This window comes from Anarhichas minor, unplaced genomic scaffold (assembly GCF_050575085.1).
Source record: "Anarhichas minor isolate MPS153535 unplaced genomic scaffold, ASM5057508v1 ptg000003l, whole genome shotgun sequence".
In the NCBI taxonomy this organism is placed as follows: Eukaryota; Metazoa; Chordata; class Actinopteri; order Perciformes; family Anarhichadidae; genus Anarhichas; species Anarhichas minor.
In genome coordinates, this window is record NW_027466449.1 from 10,195,500 (window position 1) to 10,218,077 (window position 22,578).

Here is a 22,578-nt window from a genome sequence, read left to right on the forward strand (position 1 = left end):
CAACATCCATTTAAAAACCCCACTCTTTTTTGAGTAATTCATTTGCACATAATATTATGTCACTGTTGCGCTGTGAACAACGCAACGTATTCTTAGCGAAAATAAAGGCATTAGCCAACCACATTGTGCGGAAAGAAAGTATTGAAAAATATACACTATAGTGTAACCAAGGATTATGAGTAAAACACTGAGTCTGAATCAAGACGGCAAACTTTATTACTGCTTTCAGCCTTGACAAAGGCAGCGCCTACCAGATCCACTCCATCCATTCTTACCTTTCACAATAAACAAACTAGAAATATAAACTTCATCAATTTCTACCAGAGGCAAATTAATTTAAGCATTTTGCTGAAAGGAAATTCAATAAAATATCTTAATAGTAATAACAGTCACCTCGGACAGACTGTTCGACTTTGCTCTCGGTAAATAGGATATTGGTAGTTGGTCCTCTGCAAGCTAGTAAACATGGATGTAAAATACTTTAATAATTGGCTTTGCAAATGTTTTATGGTGAAAGAAATGCACTGGAGAGGTTTGTTAGATGTCAAGGATACAATCAGCAACACTGAACAGAAACATGACATTTGCTTGTTACAAAGGAAACTACAGGGAACCTTTATAGGGAAACTCAAGGTCTGAGCATTTGTCCAGTAATACAAAAAAACTGGTTGAGAGATGAAACCACATCCGTATGATGAACACCTCGACGCTGCGTCGACAAGCACGGCAGCTACGGCAGCCACGGTAGCTTGGAAAATAACGTCACAGCACGGGGCACTGAATTTGATGGATTTACTGTTCAGGCAGGCTGTATCAGACTGCAAATGAGACAAGAATTACTACCCGTGTTTCCTCTACCTCACTTCCCGCCACTGGGAGACTACTTTGCTAGGGGAGAGCGGGCGCCAGCTTCAGATACAGACCATACCGGCTGTAGCAACTCAAATTCAAACCTCTACCTCTGCCTCGGAATGGCCATCCTCTCTTCTGCCTGCTGTAGTCTCCCAGCGGTGGGGAGCAGGGACCCAGTGTGCAGTAAAATCCAGTAGTGCTTTTGCTTTACAGATATTACCAAGTCAATGACTGATCTGGAATTCAAGTTGTGTACAACTAAAATGCATCCGTTCCATGGGAATGAACAGCGATCACATTCCTTTCCGACTGTGCACTTTGATCAAAGTCCTCAGGGTCTACTACATTGGAGAAAAGTCCAGGACCTGCATGATTGCTGAACACACTACATTATGCTGACAGTGTATATTATGCCATATCCCAAGTAGCAGAGCTGCAGAAGAAGGTTTATGTACAGTTCCAGAGGGCCAGTTAACTCTTCAATCCATGGGTCAAACCTCAAACAACATTGAGGCCGCACTTCCTGACCTGTTGGATCATGCAAACAATGTACTGGACCTGGTACTGTCACGGGAGTTCAGGATCAGGACCCAACAGCAACCACAGGACACAGAATCCGGTACAAACTGATTTTATTTCTACCGGACAGATGACAGGAATGGCTGTGTGGAACCCGTGGTCCGACACAGGATTGCAGGCCGGATCGACTGTGTGATTCCTCTTTATTTAACTATTTCTCTTCTCTGTTGCTGCCTCTGTTGCCAGGAGCTTTTTTAACTCAAACCTGTAATGCAATTATACTTTCACTGAATCACAGAAAGAGAAAGAAAGGAAGGGAGAAAGAGAAAATTAGATAGTGTCTGGAACAGGGCTGAATATCAGGAGACCGCTAATGTTGAAATAAAAAAAAAGAGAAATAGTTCTTGACCCAGAGAGACAGAAGGCCAGAAGACAAGTGAAACCTAGAGACTTACTGAGAAAGAAGAAAGTATGTTCTGGAGAAGAAAGACATATATGGAGGGTTTGGCTGGATTGATTTGGTCCCTGATGTGAGGAGGGGAGGAAAGCTGAATAGCCATGAAATATTCTCTCTGAAGACTCGTCTGCCAGCAAGTATTCAGTACGCAGAGAGAAGTATGGGGAGGAATGTAAACAAGACAGAATGTAAAGGAGGACAAAAAGGCAGAGAGAGCACAGTAGGATTAGAGGCGATGAGGTGAGATACAGATGGGATAAAGGGAAGAATAACGATGGTCATGTAGGGAGGAAAGGGGAAATGGGGGAAAGAGGCTAAAGAAAAAGTGAGAACAGATGGAAGACAGGATGGGAGGATGCATAAAAAGGAGACAAATGGAGAAATACAGAAGGGAGGAACCAAGCAGAAGAAGTGATAAAGACATGAAGAGACAGACTCAGTTTAGAGACTCTAATACAATAATTTCTCTGCAAGTTGAACTGCAAGAGTGAACTGAAGCAATGATCATGTTGTGTATGGTCCATTGCATTACGTTTAGCTGATCACAGTAAGATTGACCCACAGGCATGTCTACTAACGAAAATAATGATTTTAAGATTTATCTGGATTAATATTGTGAAAAAATGTTTTTGATTCGACAGCCTTTCAGCAACTGATTTCCTTTTGTCCTTCTAACTTTGATTACTTGAGTTCAATTTGCAGCTGTTCTTGAGTATTCCTTGTCCCTTTGTTTTTGTCTTATCATTGCTGTCGGGAGGAAACATTTTACGTTGTCAGGAAATGAAAAAAGCCTGTGTTGGACACTTATTTTTAAGTGTTTAAAGAATTGAACACTTATTTTTAATATGTGGACAGATACTTGCATGTGTCAATATGTAAGTAATATTTTACAAAAAAACAAGCTGAAATGGAGTTACATAGTTTTTAACCAGCAAATGTCAAGAAACGGCTGCTTGTGGCGCAGTAAGTGCAATGCAATATGTTAGCTGTAGCTACACTAGTGTCCATAGAAAAGGGATCACAATGTCTGACACAATCACATTGTCAACGTTTACTTTCAGCTCTCTAAGCGGCATTTTAGCCAAGGAGGCGGGGTGGAGATATGAGGTTTTGCCAACGGTTTGAGGATCAGATGGAGTTTTGAGATTTAGTGACGAGCTCTTTTTATTACTTTTCATTGGTGAAATACTTGTAAAAACCCACAGACAGAGTTACAGGGTGAGCAAAAGCATTAATCTATTAAAATATGAAGACGCATCAGCGACGATATTTAATTTCAGGCTTCCAGTATCATACAAGTATTGAGGATATCCTGGAACATGCAGATGCAACACAGACAAATACAGGAAGGATGGAAGGAATCAGAAAGAGCTGAGGACTTGGAGATGGGTTACAAGTGAAGAGGAGGAAAGATGCAGAGAACTAAAAGTTAGAGGGAGAAGTAATGAGAAGGATCAAAGGATAAAAGACTGAAAGACAGATGTTGAGATGCAAGGGAATAGATGAGTGAAAGACCTAAATAAAGAGTCGGGTGTTGTGTACGGTGAATGTTATCTAAAATTGGAGATGTTGGGGGGCGGGGGTTATGAGGAGGAAAATAAGAGGCAGAGGAGGCAGAGAGAAAGGATGAAAGAATGAAGGGGATGTTTTGAGGAGAAAAGGGAAAGTGCAAAAGAGCTTGAGGCCAAACTGAATGAAGGGGGGAGGGGAGGGGGAGAGAAACGCATTGACTGCAATGCGTTTTTGTAAAGTTTTATCCAGGGCAGCAGAAGCAAAAATCTGCAGTTACAGTAACAGACACACTCATAACATTAGTATTTTTTCCAGTGGAATTAATTTTAATAGATACATTTCCATTTTTTTACCATTATTTAAGATTCACGTAAAATGTTATAAGGATATTAATTGGCTGCAGTGACTGAATTCTGATATTTTTCAATGATAATTTATCATTTATACCAGGATATTAGTTGTATAATTTAAACATTGTCTAAAGACAGAAAGTAATTATTTATTTATTTGTGTGTGTGTGTGTGTGTGTGTGTGTGTGTGTGTGTGTGTGTGTGTGTGTGTGTGTGTGTGTGTGTGTGTGTGTGTGTATATTAAAAGAAAAAAATCATGTTAAAAAAAGTTATGGAGCGAGACAAGCCAGCAAGATAAAATAGGAGGGAACCCTCAGGGCAAGACATACACTGGACCACCACCTGGAGTACTCTCTGCAATCCACCAACAGATAACTCAGAACTATCAGAAACAAGACAGCGGAAACAAGAAGACCACAGAAAGTAGCAACACAGACTACAGTTTCACATCAGGCTGCTGCTGAGTCCACACCTGAACAAGACCACCTCACCTTTTTTTTTTTTGTAGTCTGATGCTAGACCATCTGTTTAGTCTCAAAACCTGCACACATAAAAGGCAATTTTAGCAGCAGCACCTCACAAAGACACTGTGTAATCTAATGGTACTAAGCACCTGCCGCCCCACAGATGTCTCTGTCTGTCAAGCAGGCTGGACTTGGCTGCAGACTCTTGATTAAGGTGTTAAATGTGTGTGTGACCTACAGTGAAGTGAGCTGCCGTGCTCAAGCTTCGTCATTTGACTGAACTTCTGTGTTGCTGTGCTTTCTCTCTCCTCAGATACACAAAGATGAAAACGGCCACTAACATCTACATTTTTAACCTGGCTCTGGCTGACTCTTTGTTCCTGGCTACTTTACCTTTCCAGGTATGACTTACTGCTACTTTTAAATACTTGTGTAATATGTGTATCGCCCTTAACTTTTTACACTGTTTCCTGAACTATTATTTTTGCCTAATCTTAAAATGGCATTAAAGTTAACGTCTGTAATTTTCAACCTGGACCCATTTTTTTACATTTTTGTGTCTAAGTCGCTTGATCCTGTTTATTATTGTGTGTCTTGCTCAAAGAGAAGTCTCTTTCTCAAATCTCAAGAGGGGGTTAGCCCTCAGCCACAACATAGAATGTATTTTAGATGATGCTAAGCTACACTGTCTGTACTCCAAGACAACAAAGTCTTTCGTGCACATTCTCACTCTCTCTCATGCAAGATTTCCGAATGCGACTTTTCCTCCAGTGAGATTAGGTTAGCGTACTGTACTCCATAATTTTTACATAGTAACATGCACACAAATTGTTCTATGATTTATATGAAAACATCATCATCATTTGAGGGATTCATTGCTTTGTACCTTGTCAAGCAGTGTCACTGGTCAGTATGTTGTTTGGTAAATCTGAAATTAACCAGTCAATATCTGGTTGAAGTGTAGACTTTCAGCTTTAATTTAATGGATATAACAAAAAAAAAATCACAATAACCGTTTAGGAATTACAGCCATTTTTACACAGCCCCCCACATTTCCAGAGGCTTGAAAGTAATTACAGAATTATCTGACAAACGGCTTCATAGACAGGTGTGGCCTGTTCTGTCACTATTTCATGACAAATGATGCAGATAATAGGTCTGGAGTTGATTCAAAATGTTTAATTTGCATTTGGTAGCTGGTCCTTGGAACTCTCAGCATGCGGACCAAAAAGGTGTCAATGCAAGTGAAGGAGGCCATTATTAGTCTGAAAATTCAGTCAGATAGCAGAAACATTAGGATTGGCCAATTAAACAGTTTGGGACACTCTTAAAGAGAAGGAATGCACTGGCAAGCTCACCAACACCAAAAGGCCCAGAAGACCACGGAAGACATCTTAAGTGGATGGTTGCAGAATATATAACCTTCATAACTTCTTCCTAAGTCAAGAACACTCTGGAGGAGGTAGGCGTGCCATTATCGAAGTCTACAATTAAGAGACGCCTTCATGAATCTAAATACAGAGAGTTTACAACAAGGTGAAAACCACTGGTAACGGTTCAATTAGACTTTGCCAGAAAACATCTGAACAAGCCTGACCAGTTTTGGAAAAAGATTCTTTGGACAGATGAAACCAAGATTCACTTTTACCAGAATGATGGGAAAAGAAAAGTGTGGAGAAGGAAAGGAACGGCTCATGATCCGAAGCAAACCACATCATCTGTCTAACATGGTGGAGGCAGTGCTATGGCATAGGCCTGTATGGCTGCCAATGGAACTGGTTCACTGGTGTTTATTGGTGATGTCACAGCTGATAGAAGTAGCAGGATGAGGGTTTGGGGCTAAACTATCTGCTCAGATTCAGCATAATGCTGCAAAACTGATTGGACGGCGCTTCACAGTGCAGATGGATTATGACCCAAAACATACTGTGAAAACAACCCAAGAGCTTCTCAAGGCAAAGGAATGGAATATTCTTCAATGGCCAAGTCAGTCACCTGATCTCAACCCAAGTGAGCATGCCTTTCACTTAATTAAAATAAAACTGATGGCAGAAAGACCCACAAACAGGCAGCAGCTGAAGAAGGCTGCAATAAAAGGTCTGGCAAAGCATCTCAAGGGAGGAAACTCAGCGTCTGGTGATGTCTATGGGTGCCAGACTTCAGGCAATCATTGACTGCAAAGGATTGTCCTCAAAGTGTTAAAAATAATGATTATATTATTTCACAATTATTTTAGTTTGCCCGATTACTTTTGAGCCTCTGAAAATGTGGGGGGCTGTGTAAAAATGGCTGTAATTCCTAAATGGTTATTGTGATATTGTTTTGTTATATCCATTGAATTAAAGCTGAAAGTCACATATTGACTGCTTAATTTCAAATCCATTGGAGTCATGTAAAGAGGCAAAATTAGAATAGTTGTGTCACAGTCCAAATACTTATGGCCCTGACTGTATATCGAAAACTGCTAACTGTCCAAAGTCATATTACAGAGGAGTTGTTCTAGCTTTAAGCTGTATTCATATCTTCATTCTTTGATATTTCCAGGGAACCGATGTGTTCCTGGGCTTCTGGCCATTCGGGAACGCTCTGTGTAAGGCGGTGGTGTCTATCGACTACTACAACATGTTCACCAGCACCTTCACCCTGACAGTGATGAGTATGGATAGGTACGTGGCAGTCTGCCACCCTGTCAAAGCGCTGGACATGAGGACTCCTCACAAGGCCAAGGTAAAACCGTTTTCATTTCAACGTGCGATATCCTTATTGTCCCTGAAATGACTGCTGATGGCCGGTCAGATTTCAGTCACATCATCATACCAATCCTTTAACCTGACTCTGTGTGTGCTGTTGTCATGATGGGAAACTGAAAAAAAGATAAACAGATACAGGGCCTGTCAGTTTTTTTTTATATTGCATGTGTACTAGTCACCAGTAAGCACATTTTCAATATAGCATTGTCTCGTGCATTTACTGCACATGAAACAATTGATTTTTTTGCAGTAATTATGGTAAATAAAGACTAAATCTGGAGTTACATGACCCACAAGTTTGTGGTCTATTTATACTTCTATATATTGCCATGAACTGTATTCTGTGTGGATATCTATGTATATGAGGATATGAAAAAAAGAAAGTGTATGCCATTTCATTGTGGGTCCAATGGTATCACGTGATGGACCCTGCTATTCTGATTCCACGGTTTGGCCACTAAAAAGATTGGTTTTAAAGCCTGGCCCTTTTTTGGGAGCTTTGTGCAGAACACAAGCTTGAAAATGAGGTGTTGAGTTAAACAGAAGTTAGCTTACCAGACCACTGTAGTCTGCTCCTCATCTCTACTTACTCTACATCATAGCTACAACAGTCAGAGGCCTGTGTGAATTGTGGAAAATGAAGGCCAGGTTGTTCTTGTTCATCACGAGTCTGACAGTGTAATAGGTGTACAATGCTAAATTGGTAAAGCGTTCCATCCTTACTCCTGGTGGAACATTTTGTGGAATCAAACTCAAACATAGAAGCATTCCATTGAGGGTTACCAGTTAGAGGGTACTGGTATTGTGTATGCTGGCTAACTCTCCTGGCTTACTGGAATATCCGAGTGTAACAGAGAAATTGTTAGAATAATTAAAGTTATAACTGAGCTTTTCCTGCTATGATAGTGTTGTGATTGCTCACTGATGTGCATTTGAACAGTGTTTTTAATTGCTCAGTAAAGTAAGAAAGAAAAAAAAATACTACCTCTAAAATGTTTAAGCTCAAGTGAACATCACCATCATGTTATCTTGTCCCAAGGTGGTGAATATCTGTGTGTGGGTGTTGGCTTCAGCCTTTGGCGTACCGGCCATGGTCCTGGGAAATGTCGAGGAGGAACAAGAGCATAACAGTAAGTAATTTATAGTTATAAACACAAATACACACACACACACACACACACACACACACACACATGCACCTTCACCACATGTGCATTTGAAACAAACAGCCATATATCACCTTACAAACTGTACCTTACATGTATTTGTTCTGCGATTGTGTTCATTTTAATGTATAATTAATATGCAAAAAAAAAAGCCCAGTGCAACACAGTTTCTGCATATATATCCAAGTTGTATTTCAAGAGATTGTTTCGGAAGGTGTGATGTTAGTGAACCCATTTACAAGTGTTGTCCCAGTTTTTATAGCTTTTATCGCACAGTATCTGGCTAATAGGCTCAACACACATTGTTGCGCGATGCCTCTTTCCTATCAAATAAAGTGCAGACATTTCAAACCGTGTCCCTGCCATGTGACAAATGATACTCCACATGGTGCTTCCTGTTATGAACTTTCACACAGCAGGTGCACATTTATTTCTACCAAACTAAAAAGAGATTTCCAACTCTTGATCTCTTTCATTGAAACATTCGGCAGAGGTGACGTTGACAGGCCAATGAGATAACAGCATGAGCCATTAGCTGTTGTGTTTTGATTATTAAAAGCTTGATGACATTGGAGATTAAATGTAGTGAAGGTAGAAAACCTTGCCTTCTAACACCACTGTAAGGAATACATCACAATTTATATTCTCCTAATGGCGTAGGGCATAAGAGGTAGTAGTGGTTTTGTACAATCACAATAATCATCAGAAAGTGCTCCTTCACCATATTTAAAACTCTCATTAATGATTATCGCACATCAGCAAAATTAATGTTATGTCATTTTATGCTTATGCACAGACAGACATCATATAACAGCCAGCAGATAGTCTCTGTCTAATAAATGTTGAAATTGATGAGAAAATTGATTCGTGGATTTACAATGAGGCCAAGTGTCCCTCGCAATTACGACAGTTATTGCTTCCATACTATTCAACTCACTGTCCTCTCCATGTACCAGGTGCCAAATATTCTGCAAGCATTGAGGCTACTTCTATAAATGTCTTGCCATGTCTGAATAAAGGCACAATGAACATTTGTATAATGGACACTGATACATGTTTCATGCATTAAAACTGCCTTTGAACTAACGAAAAGCTGCTGCAACTTTCTGCTGCATTCTTACCAAATACCTACGTTTATATAAGTTTGTAACTGTTGCAAAGTTTGACTCTCACCAGAAAAGAATGTTGTCTTTGCATGTTTCTGCAAATCTGTTGAATGTTTTTGCATTCGGTCAGAGCCAGTTATGTAGTATTATGAGTGAAGTGCAGAACAAGTGACTATATTGAGCGAGCGTTATTGAAAGTTATGTGGTATTCTAACGAGTATACCGCGCGAGAAAGTCCACTAATGGCTGGTGGGAGGAGTCAAACAAACAGGACTTTCACAGGAGACTGCTGTCCCTGCAACGTAATAATCTTTGGTTGTTATTTTTTTACACTTGTTACATTGTTATGGTTGTTACTTACGGTTGATGCATTATTATTTGAACACAAAACAAGTTGATTTGTTGCCTTAATCGTTTCACAACCATGTGACATTGTGTGTTTCTGCAAGCTTAAGAGGCTCATGATATGAGACATATTTATGAAATGTATATTTACTGTACAATGCCAAAAAAACATGTTTTGGTTAGGTTGTGTATCTCAGTCTCTTTGATACCCGATTTGATACCCGATAACACCTGATGGATAACTGTAGCTTCATTCTCAGTTTGAAATAGACTCATTTCATTTCTCCTCTTATAGCTGCTTATCAGTTTCTGCTGAGAGGATCCAGCTGGGTTCTTCTTCTATTCACATGATAAGCTCTCTGTGTGTGTGTGTGTGTGTGTGTGTGTGTGTGTGTGTGTGTGTGTGTGTGTGTGTGTGTGTGTGTGTGTGTGTGTGTGTGTGTGTGTGTGCTTCAAAGCAGGGCACTTGCCTTATAGGGTTGTGTGAGAGTGATGATGAACATTTGTGTGCTTGTGTGTGATCTGATCGTGCTGGCAGCCGGGGATGTCATGACACACTAGCTGTTGGAGTTTACAGCTCACAGATGGCAGCTCTTCTCCTAAAAAGGCCAAACAATTCAAATGATTCTGCTCAGTTTATATGGTAACAGGTGCACAAAGAATTTCAAATGACCTTAAAGGGGCAGTAGGGTGTATAAAAAGCCAAAGTAGAAAGTGAACAAATATGCGGTCAGCTGTTAATTGTCAGGGCTGTTAATTGATAGGCCTGCTAGTAGCTCGAAGTCTCTGCTGAGATTTATGGCTCGTTAAACTGCATTTCTGGCCTCTATTCTGTTTTGGAACAGTAGAAATCCTGCCCACTTTAACACACTGCCTGTTGAGCTGAATTACTCATTTGTGTTATGACAGAGGGCCCAGAGGGAAGTTAGAAAGGGGAGGATGAATTTAATGTTCTAATTTATATTACAATTGTTGAAATTCTTAAGAAATCATAAAGCATTATATTATATATATACACAAGTGTAGTTTATTTTTTGGTTTTATTGGCCAAAAGATAACGTTTTACATCTTGAAGGTCAAATACATCTAGAAGTCGAGTATAGTTTGAATTTATTTAGAAGCTGTCATTAGAAACTATTTAAAAAAGGGCAGGAGTTTAAAAATAAATACGGGGCAGGTGATCTTATGAACCATCTGTCAATCAAACTATTACCGAAGCGAATCAGAAGAAGAGCAATAAAAAAGCCTTTAGTGCAGTTCTTTGCTATTCTTTCAATAAAGAAATACTTTCCAGTTGTGTTATAACTTGCAGCATCTACGCTAACCTCTTCAGGAGTCGTCACTGTTATTTGAAACGAACATTCGTCTCTCTGTCTCTTCTCTCTTCTCACACCTAGCTGCCACTAGCTCCTCCCTGGGCACCGATTGGTCAGTGCGTTGGCTGACAGGACACAAACGCATTACCTGAAGCCTGACAAGATAGACTTTTGTGTGATAAGCGATTCCGTTATTTTCATGTGAACTCCTGACATTGTCATAATCTTGCTGCAGTGCAGGGTAAACAAACCTATATTTCATAAAAGGTCACGAATGCTTTTATTTCCACCAGGCTCAATTTAAGCAACTGAAAACACACTGTGAAAGGGTTAAAGTTGTTAGGCGAAAACACAGACAACCCCCAGACCGAACACTGCAGTGGTAGCCTCACGTTGTTCACAAGGTAGCCACACCCTGAAGTGACTATTTTACTCTAAATGGGACCGTAATTTACTGAATAAACATCTTGCTGCATTGAAGAGGACTTGAAACGAACAATTGAGATCATATATAGATGAGATCATGTTTACAGTTTTAACTGAGGTAATCTATCAAGTGAGAAGTAGGGACATTCTCTCATAGACTTCTATACCGTCTGACTTCTTGCAAGCAGCCGTCTCCTGCTGGCCATCAGAAAGAATGCAAGTTGAAGGCACATCCACATTGGTTTCACTTTTCATAACAGGAGGTTGCTGCCTGCTTCTAATTGCAGCTAGTCCAGAAACACTGATTTCTAACATGCTCCAAGAGAGGTCATCTTGGTATTCCACACCGTTCGGCTCTTCACTGCCTGCCTGTCAATTTCAGAATTGATCATGCAGCTGGATTTTAAAGGTTTGCATGGACAGGGTCTTGCTTGTCCGTGAATGTATTTCCCTTTTGATCCTGATCCGGGCCTGAGAACCTCCAGCAGCAATTACTGTTCCCCAGTTAGTAAGCTCGTTTAACTCCATCCTTAAGAAGCCATTTTAGCTTAAAGCTGTCTCCTAATACTAATTTATACTTTCTGTGTAATACTAATCTGTTTGTTGAGAATTATTACACATAGAAAATAAATGCTGACTGATTAGAAGATGAAATGGTTTGGCACAAAGAGGGGAAAAACAACAATAATGCTATTAATATTTATATTATTCTTAAACATAAAGAAAATCACTAACTTAAACAGACAGTGATTTTCCACATGCCCACACATGGCACGGTATAATCAGGGCTATTTTGCAGTTAAACCGAGTAATATGCTGCAGCTAGCAGGGGAATAAGAGGCCCAGTGGTTAGATATTGATCCAGTCTCAGCCTGCAGCTACAGCCTAATCCTATAATCATTTTTATTAGTCTACTCGACAGCTGAGCTATTTCTCTGCTCTCCGGTTTGCTTCATGCATCTCCTGTTTTATCTCATTCATCTCTTATTTGTTCCTTTGTATTTTATTCTCTTTACCTTATTTTAATTTACATCTTAACGTAATCAAATTCATCTCATGCTGATCTCTGTGATCTTATGACTGCCATTATCATCTCAATTCCATTCTCATCTAAATCATTTCTCCCTCATTTAATTCTCAGCTCATCCATTTCAGTTGTATCCGCTTCGTTACAATCTCATCAAGTCAATTTCATTTTAATTGCATTCATCTTTGGCATTTCTTTCTCATCTTATTCCATCCCCTTCATTTCATTTGTATTCTATTCTCAACTCATCATGTCGTTCTCATATCAGTCTCTCTAGTGTCTCTTCTGTCACTACTTTCCTTTTATTCTCATTCTCATATCTATCATTTCATTTGAATCCATGTGTCATCACATTATTTTCATTCATATCTCATTCTCCTCCCTTGTTGTATTATCTTTCATTCTCTCTGTTATCCTCTTCTTTTTGCCACAACTCTCCTCTTGCATACTCTCTCCATTCTTCTTATCCATGTGTTGCTCCTCTATCACCTAATTTATTTTTCCTTCCCATCTTTCCTCTTCTCTGCTTCTTATGTATATAACAAAGTGTTGGTCTTGTCCTGTAGCTGTTTGTTTATCGTCATTGTGACTACTAGCTGTACAAAACAATCCACTTATATTCCTCTTTTCATCTCTTCCTGTCGCCATTTAAACAAACAGAGCAGCTTCATAACCTGACAGCTGCAGGGAGAGTCACGGCATGCCGCTCTCAGTAATTGGGGTCAAAAGCCTTGCCCAAGGACATGGTGGCAGGAAGGAGGCTATAATCAGCAGCCACCCTGCTGTCACTAATAGATGCTCTTACTAATCCATCCAAAAGACTTGTAGGGAATGTGTCAAAGTGTGTTTCCTGGCAGCACAGAAATGTGTGCTGCAGTTTTGAGGCACACATAATTTACACTGTTTGAGTAGCTACATAGCGCTTGGTTTGAAAAGTATTGGTTCTGCTTCAGCACACAGTGGGTTTGGTTTTGTTTACATTTTAAACTTGTAATCCAATTTCCAGCCCAGCAACCAGGAAAAAGATTGGAATTGTACGTTTCTGCAAACGACAGATAGGTTTGATGCCGACGTGTTTGCATTCAGTCAGAGCTAGTAACGTAGTACAACTAGCGGCGCACAGAGCAAGCGACGTTGTGACAGACCTAAACTTATAGCGCCACCATCTGGAGAAATTGCAGCCCTCCCTTGGGTCCTGAGCAATATACCTGCCAAGTGTGAAGTTGATCAGATAAATTGCTCTTGAGACATGAGAAGGCTATACAGATCGACTGATATTCCTTGCTTTGAATTAGATGTCACATGGAGCATAGCGTGCAGCTTGTATTAGCTGATTGGCATCAGCTGTTTCCTTCATAGGCACAATCACAGGTTCATTGATGAGCTGTTTAACTATCAGATATCCAGTAACATCCAGTCATATTCATAAAAGTGTGCACTGTGGTAATTTCCAACACTATTACTCTGCACCCTAAACTCCTGCTCAGTTCATTAAATGCATGCAGCTATCTGAAGGCAGCAAGACACATGTGTTATTAAATCTGCCTTATCAACACCTTTGAATGGAGATAAGCCACACCAGAACGCAGTGTCATTACACACAGATGTCCACTGTGTTCACCTTGATTACATCAAATGCGTGCCTGTGTTGCTGCTCGAATTATTCCAGAGCTCCCTCGAACATATAGCTTTAAATGGTCAATTGATAGATCCAAAGTCCCGCGCCCCGTACTGTACAAAAAGAGGCATGGCAACGCCGGCTATATGGTTTCGTTAAGCCTGGTGCCGCAGTGTGTATTTGATTTTGGGTATCAGACAATATACCTTCAAGAAGCCCACAGCATGGACGTGGACTTTTACCCATCGGGGTGTTTGACTTCCTGTACATCTAAAGAAATATTATCATTATCATCTTTGAAAGGAACTGAACCTTGCTGACGTTGGCGAGCTGACATTAGGCCAACTCTTCTTGATGTAGCATTAGCTATTCTTTAGTTAGCCAGTGTTTTGCTACCATAAGCTAACTTAAGATGTGACTGTATACAATGTAAAGATTGTGACACCAATGTAATGTGACTCTATTGGTAAAGTAAGCTTTGAACAGACGAGGTTAACCTTGTTGATGTTGTTTCTTTTCATCTGATGGTGAGGTCTACTGCACCCAGCAAATGAACTCTTATCATCAGACAATTTGTTTTCAGTTTTGTGAGTGGAATAAACACATCCTCCACATAGTCAGGGTATTGAGTGCCGCTTTTAATATTCCCTCAGCCACACCTTTTAACCATCTTTAAAACGTTGTTTTCTTTTCAATAGAGACTAGCAAAGCACATAATGTATAATGTTCTGTTAGTACCAAGGTTGCTCAACAAAAAGAGAAATAATAATGGACCCCTGTGGAACCCCACATATTAGTCTGGCTTTGTTGGAATAACAACCCTTAACACAAACAAACTGTCTTCTTTTGGAGACATCATTTTTTAACCATTTGTATGTAATATTATTGTAACAATATTTATCAGACTCAGCTTTATTGGCCATGTATACAAGGAATTTGACTCCGGTTTTCGCGTTGGAGTCAAATTCCTTTTTCATTTCTGCAACTTTTCCAATAAAATATCATTGTTTACTGTATCAAAGGCTTTTGAAAGGTCTATGAAAATACTGCAAGCAAATTCATTATTATCAAGTGCAGAGATAACTTTATCAACAAGGTAAAGTGATGGAAGAGAACTGTAACTGAGAAATACCATTTGGAATGTGTGCGTGTGTGTGTCTGCTATGTGCCCCCTCTGTTGCTTACACAACCTGATAAAACTTTTTATGACAAGTGCTGTATTGCCCAAGGACACACACACACACACACACACACACACTAACTCAGAATACACACATTGAGAAGGCTCAAAACTCTTCTTCCTCTCACAAACACGAGAACTGTGAAATGAACACAGAGCTAACAGTCATAGAGAGCTGATGTTGTGGAGCAAATTCCAGTCCAGGTGACATAAACATGTCTTCAATGTATCTTTATGAAAGCTGTGGTTGTACTGAACATCTTTGAGTCGAGACAATAAGCAACAGGGAAGTGTCTGTAAAGAACCATCTAGAGCTGCAAGGTCTGCATGCAAGAGCAGGTCAACAAGAGCAAACATGGCTCATGTATAAGCCCAGCTTAGCAACTGTCGGAGCCATTTGTCAACCAGGAGCTTAAGAAGCTGACACAGCTGGAAGCCACAGAGATACACTTCATATGTGATAGGTTCACGTATAAACAACTGGCTTCAGGCTCATTTTGTACATGCCTGAGAACACAGCTTATACAAATGCACTTTCTATATATGTCTGTCCTTGGCCTTTTTTTTTTTATTTGGCACTGGAAAAACTTATTTTATCTCTTGTCTGAAAAACAACTTCAGTTACCATTGCTCTAGGCCTAAATAATGGCAACATAGGATGTCCTTTTCTCTTAAAAGCAGGGGGAGGAGAGGGGCAAGAGAAGAAAATAAGAACAGTTCACTTCAAATACCTGTCTGAGAACAGAGCCACAGTGCTATGTAGCCCAGGAAATATGTGACAGTAGTTGTATTGTGCAGCTTCGACTTATGAGCAATGGAAAACTGGTATCCCATCACAATTGCCCATCGTATATTACCAGAGCCCAAATTGATGCCAGAAATACTGGCTTCATGGCAATACTTGTTAGAATCAAATGACTTACATTGACATGACATTTTGTACAGACATTCATGGTCCCCAGAGGATGAATACTAATGACTTATAGCCAATCCTTAAAGGAGGCGCTTTTGGAAGCATTTTAGACGTCCCCACATGCAACATGAACAATTACGCACCTATTTTAATCAATTTGTCAATCCATAGTAACCCCGGTGTTTTAATGCTTCAAGTCTATTTTAATCGCGTTTAGTGAGGCGTTATCTGCACAGATCTATTTGAATCACACAAATTTGCCGAGTAAGTTACTCCCACTGGTTGGCTGGGATTTCAAGTTTCATTGAGGTGGAAACTGTCTGTAAAATCCTTTCTCCTACAGAATGATGCTTTCACACAGCTGAACTACATTCTCAATTACGTTTCAAGCAGTGTTCATTTTGCAGCTATTTTAGATTCAGTCTAAGTCTTCGTCTTTTGACAAGAATGCTTCCTAGTTTTAGTCCAGTTTTAGTCAGCAAAACATTTTGGTCAACTTTTAGTCATTACTCTTAGTCAACATGGTTTATCTCTTAATTTGGTCAAGTATTTCTTTAGTCCTGTCCCTTTTTAAAAGTCCCTTGTAAAGTTTTTATGCTCATGATGTAGCTGTTTAGAAGCTGAATCTGTAGTTATTCAGGTCTACATGTTGTGGTGTGTATCAGTATACTGACAAGCTGTCAGCCTGTCTCTGAGCAGAATGAGAATGAAGTTAGAGAGAATAAATCAAAATGTCGACAAGGTTTGCTCTCAGAAATGTCAGCAAAGTCTGACGAATGGAGGGAAAGAGACAAAGAGTAAGCAGTTTCCTGAAGATCAAGACTGATGAGAAGGGGAAGATGAAATGAAGGTAGAAATAAGAAGAGGATCTGGTCACGTTAGCATCCCCTTGTAGAAACAACACCAGAAAACAAAACTGTTGAATGGATTAAAAATGGAGCGGCAACTTTGCTTTTCTTTTATACTATTTATGTCGGCATGCCCTCTGACCCTCCATGAGGAATACCATTATTATATTTGTTGGTGCTGCTTTCCTTTAGGTTTAAGATCAGATAGCGATTTATAGCCATTTTTATAAAACACATAAACTTCACTGCCTTGCAAGTTATTACTGTTCCTGTCCTTTCACACAGCCTTTTACTGTGCTTTTGATCAATGGCTGGAACGTGGCAGTAATGGAGTGGAGGCTACGGCTTCCATTTTTACTGGGAACACCCACACACTATAAATCATGCACACTCATGGCCCTGCGAGATGCAGCGGATAAAAGCATCCACCAATTGGAATAATAGATCAACTTTTTCTTTCAACAGTCCCTATTCCTATTTGTTTGATCTAGCTCCCTCCAGTATTTATGCAGTCTATTCTGCGGTGTATGTAGGTACATCCTGTTATCTTACCGGTGCAAACACAGTTCAAGGATTTAACTCAAAACACGATACTGCATTTATGTTTCTTTTATAGCCAGAGCCACTATATCATAAGTATAAGAAGTTACTTGTGTCTTTGGTGGGGGGGAAAATAAGACAAAAATACCATTTAATTTATTGATTAATTAGTTGATTAAAGGTGCTAAATTCCAAATTCAGAGCATTCCAAATTTCGAGCATTAATATCGTCGCAGCAAACAAATATATAAGATATAGTAATGACATCCTGAGCAGAGAATCACTTTCTGTCTGTGTGTGTTGTAATCCAAGTTTCTCCGTGCTTTGTTTACGTAGCTGGTCCAACAGTGCGTGCACACCCGCTGCTAACGCTGTCGCGACCAACAGCATCCTAGCAGACGCGTAACAGCCACCCTGTGGTTTTCACTTATGAACTCTGTTGGCTGTGTCAGCACTATTAACATTGTTTACACATTCACCGCTGTTAGCACGATCAACTGCTAGCACGATCAACTGCTAGCACGATTAATGGCTCGCTGCCGGCTCAGCTGTCGCCATGTTAAGAGCCTTGTGGAGGTAATCCCTCATTAATAGATATGCTCTGAATTTACTTCAAAATATGGAAACCATCACAGCTAATTGTAGATATGGTAAGATTATCGTTTTAAAGCATCGCTTCAAGTGGGACAATGATTTATTGGAAGTTGTGCTCATGAGGGATTGTAAAATTAATTTAAGACACACTTCTTAGTGCAGGATAATTATTATAATCACAGTAACTAGAAGACGCACAGAGAGTGGTTGAAGAGTTCTCAACACCCTGCTACACTTAAAAGCCTCATTGCTTAAAGTGTTGTTGGTAATTGATTTCTTGGCCTTGCAAACAACCTCAGGGAAAAAAAAACGTTTCTTTTACCTGCGCTCACTTCAGAGGTGAAACACAAAATGTGTCTAGCGGCGGATATCTCAGAACCAGAACATGTCTAAAATGTAATATATAGTTGTTTGGACCATTTTTTTTTTCTTTGACGAGTGGATTGTCAGAAAATAAGTATGTACGTGAGATGTTTTTTTCTTTGTCTCATTACACGTGGCTCACTAAGGAAGACAGTATTAATTTGCTGCTGGAGGCAGTTCAATGCTTTAATGCTTATAAGTTCCAAATGGCAGATTTTCAAGTTTTACAAAATTGTATGCAGCCATGAAAGTTGAATACTTAAATTTAAACAATGTAAAATGTTACCAATGTGAAACATTTTCACATGAAAAAAAATCAATGTAAGATTGTTAAAGTCATGAACTGATAACCCAAGATGACTGGTATTTCAAATCTGTAAATTTATCAAACTTCCCTGTATTGTAAGTGAGAATTGATTAAAAGAAAATTCTGTTTATAACCTTGCTAGCAGCATCGCTCTAGGAATGGCATTGTCTGTTTGTCGATGGATTGCCATCAAATTTGTTACATACATTCATGCCCTCCTTGGGATTAACTGTAATCACTTTGATGAAACCTTAACTATTTATCTAGCACCATCATCTGGTTCAAATTGTCCAAAACTAGTTAGAGTGAGCATATGTGTATTTTTCAGGTTCATCATATCCCAAAGAGCTAATGAGCTAATCGGTAAACACTGCCCCCCTTGGATCTGCAGGAAATCTGTTCTTATTATCTGGAGGTGAAAAGGCTTACTGTTTATTTTTTAGCTTTCGCACACTGCTGTTCAAGAGTCAACTTTATATTTTCTCTTTAATTTGTGATCCTCTGCTTCCTGCATGATAAGAGGATTACCTTACAGTGTCCAAACCCAACAGCTGAGTTTAATTTGGGTAAACAAGGTGAATTTATTCAGTCTTATCAGGAGGACTGGGATGCTGTTCTCTGTTATGATTTAGGCTGAAAGCACAGATGTGTTTTTGTACAGATGTTGTATAATGTATTCTCCCATCATTATTTGAATTGATGATGATGATGAGTAAACCGATTAAACTATGTGAAAACTGACTCTCCTATCATAGTTAATTTATCCTGCCACATGTTTGCGTCTACGTATGTACCTATATAATCATAGCCCACTATAGATGCAAATTAGTTTTTATTCTCTGTAATTATGCATGCCTGTCTTCTATTATTAGTATCACTGCCTAATCTACATTAGTAATTAGCATTTTTAATGAACAATTATTATTCAGACATCATCCACATCGTTCCCTGTAATAAACAAAGTAGGCTTTATCCTGGTTTAATTGCAGTGTGTGAAAAAAAGGTTTATTTTTCGAAATACTCATCAGTCACATTCGAAAACAGATATCAATTTCCTCTGCATCAATACTTTGTCTAGCTTAGCACACAGACAAGAAGTATAGGGACCAGATTTGTTACAGCTGTTTTGATAACTATCAAGCTAGTCACCAGGAGTCACCACAGCTTTATTGGTCAGTGACTGCTCAAGAAATAGTTCCAGTGGAACCGATTATATGATTGATATTGTTTGTTTCACTTTTAAGAGAGCAATACTAGCAGTTTCTCCCTTCTTCCAGTCTTTATGCCGACTAAGACTAAAGACATCCTGGACTTACTCTGTTGCTACAAGGCTGTAACATACATGTTCAGTCTGCAATTACAATTTTTTCCTCACCACATATTTAATATTTTTATTTCATCTCTTCCTCTTCTCCAATACATCTAGGCGTTGAGTGCATCATGGTTTTACCTGAACCAAGGACTCACTGGGATCCTGTCTTCGGTACCTGTATCTTCCTCTTCTCCTTCCTCATCCCCGTTGCTATCATCAGCATCTGCTACAGCCTGATGGTCAAGCGCCTGCGCAACGTTCGCATCTTGTCTGGCTCCAAGGAAAAAGACCGCAACCTGCGGCGCATCACCAGGATGGTCCTGGTGGTGGTGGCAGCATTTGTCGTCTGTTGGACACCTATCCAGATAATGGTCCTGGCTCAGTCTCTGGGCTTCAACCTGACCAGCTTGTTCACAGTGGTCCTGATGCACTTCTGCATCGCGCTGGGCTACGTCAACAGCAGTTTGAATCCTGTCCTCTATGCCTTCCTGGATGAGAACTTCAAGCGCTGCTTCCGGGAGTTCTGCAAACCCTCGCCATTCCGCCTCGACACCCAACAGTCGGGCAGGATGAGGAGCATTGCTAGGGAGGTGGCGGCTGCTTACAGCTGCAAGGCTGATGGCAGGGGGTCAGGAGGAGGGACACCTAATCCCGCATGACTAGGCGTGGAGCTCCCCTTGGTGGGGGTAGACCCCAAACAGAGGGAAGAGAACCACGGGACAGGGAACTCCAACACAGAATTGACTCAGATTACAGCTCTCTAGCGGCACGAGCCCCCCCGCCCCCCAACTAGAAGACTGGCTTGGGGCGGGGGGGAGGGCGATGAGGAGGATGGGGTTGAAAGGAAAAGAATTTAGGAACACATAAGGATGGTAAACATATCGTGCTTATAGTATATGGGTGGAGGGAAATGGAATACGTTGAAAGCTTTGGTGGGATGGGTGTGGACATCTAGGAAGGAGATAGTGCCAGATATGGGAGAAGCTCAGACCATTCTGGACCCTGGATCAAGGAATGACTATGGTCCTAACTCCACTGAGGCAGTCAGATATTTTGGAAAGTAAGACTTTCATCCAACTATCTTGGTGGACGTAAACATAAAAGAGGTAACACCATTATTTGACACTTCAGCTCCAAAAAAAAGCCTGAGTCTGGTATCTGTTGCTGCATCTCTAGAAAGATGCCTGACTCTGTACTTGGGTATGAGAAGGCAGAGGTTGGGGAGAGTCATTTGTAGAGACCATATTATAGATGTAATAGAGTGGGTGCATATACCAAAAAAAAAGAAAAAACACAATGCCCTACTTGGTGCTTGTAAAAAGAATATACTCAACATTGGAAGCACAGATCTTGGCTATCTGGCGGTAAGGACCACATACTGAAGAAGCCAAGGAAGACTTAGGCTTTCTGGAACTGTGAAATAGAGAATAAACACTTTCATTACAGTTAATTGTATCTTTATCCGTTGATGTTTCAGAATTACCAACTCCCTGTGCTCCACACTCATCCCAGTACGGGGTATATGTTGGTTTCTCTAAAGATGGGTCTAGATAATGGTAATATGCTGCTGTAAGCCCTTATAAGGACTGGGCAATCAAAGTATGATATTATATTTCAGCCTTTAGACATGAAGTTGGATGTAAAACAACAGCTGGCATAAGAAAAAGAACTATGTGCTGCAAGCTGCTCTTGAACAATATTTCTTAAACTGTGTGTATGGACCCTGAATGGGTCACATGAATGTTATTTATCGTAGGGGCAACTTTTCTCAATGTGTTCTGAAGCAAATCAAGCCCGAGAAACCCTGTCAAACTAGTTTCTGAGAGTTTTCGTGTTTTTTTTGAAAACTTACTATGATCACCTGTGGGGTGTGGGGAATTTAGGAGTTTGGGGCTGGGGAAAAACTGGTGGTATTGTAATCTGAAAAAACAGCAAAAAGTGAACAACAAAATCAGTGTTTGGGACAAGCCCAGGCTGGGTATTAATCCTTCTTCTTGTTCTTGCTACATAAGATGAATGACAGTGCCTCGCTGTGGTGTGTCCACAAATGAAATGTAAATTAGCCTGTCTAAGGGTAGGTACCCAATTTTGCACCTCGGACTTGCAAATTTTTGCCACAAACATCATCTTTCTTAATCTATCTACATGACCTGGGCAAAAAAAGGTATTCATAAAAGCTGTTTCAAATATTTGTTTCAAGCAAATCTGAAATGCAGAAGTTGTCAAATAACAATTATGAGATTAGTTGTAATGAATTAGTTCTTCTTAATTGTAATGACATTTGAAAAACAATCCTCATTTTTTGAAACACGCTTACAAGATGATATTTACAATTGAACCAAACATCTCTTGTGAAACTTTTCAACACAATTTGTTTAAAAATGAATACAAGGAAATAGACATTACTCTAAACCTGATAGCTAACTACCTGAGTCATTCACCACACTGCAGTTGGCCAGTTGAGCCAACATTTCCACAGTTAGTTGAAAAAAAAAAAGAAAACCTGAATGTTTGCTAGTAATGATGATAAGTAGGGCTGCCTATCATTTACACTTGATATGTTTGGATTCTGCTTAATAATTCTAGCTCTTATTGAATCCTAATTTTTAAATC

At 39.9% G+C, this 22,578-nt stretch overlaps 1 protein-coding gene across 1 annotated transcript in view; it reads left to right on the plus strand.

Moving 5' to 3' along the window:
- Positions 1-20,624, plus strand: part of oprl1 (opiate receptor-like 1) — a 54,957-nt gene extending 34,333 nt beyond the window's left edge. The window contains exons 2-5 of the mRNA XM_076091433.1: positions 4,468-4,555; positions 6,699-6,881; positions 7,944-8,034; positions 20,080-20,624. Of these exons, the coding sequence (XP_075947548.1) occupies positions 4,468-4,555; positions 6,699-6,881; positions 7,944-8,034; positions 20,080-20,624 (907 nt within the window). The remainder of the gene's footprint in view (positions 1-4,467; positions 4,556-6,698; positions 6,882-7,943; positions 8,035-20,079) is intronic.
- Positions 20,625-22,578: the final 1,954 nt, after the last annotated feature.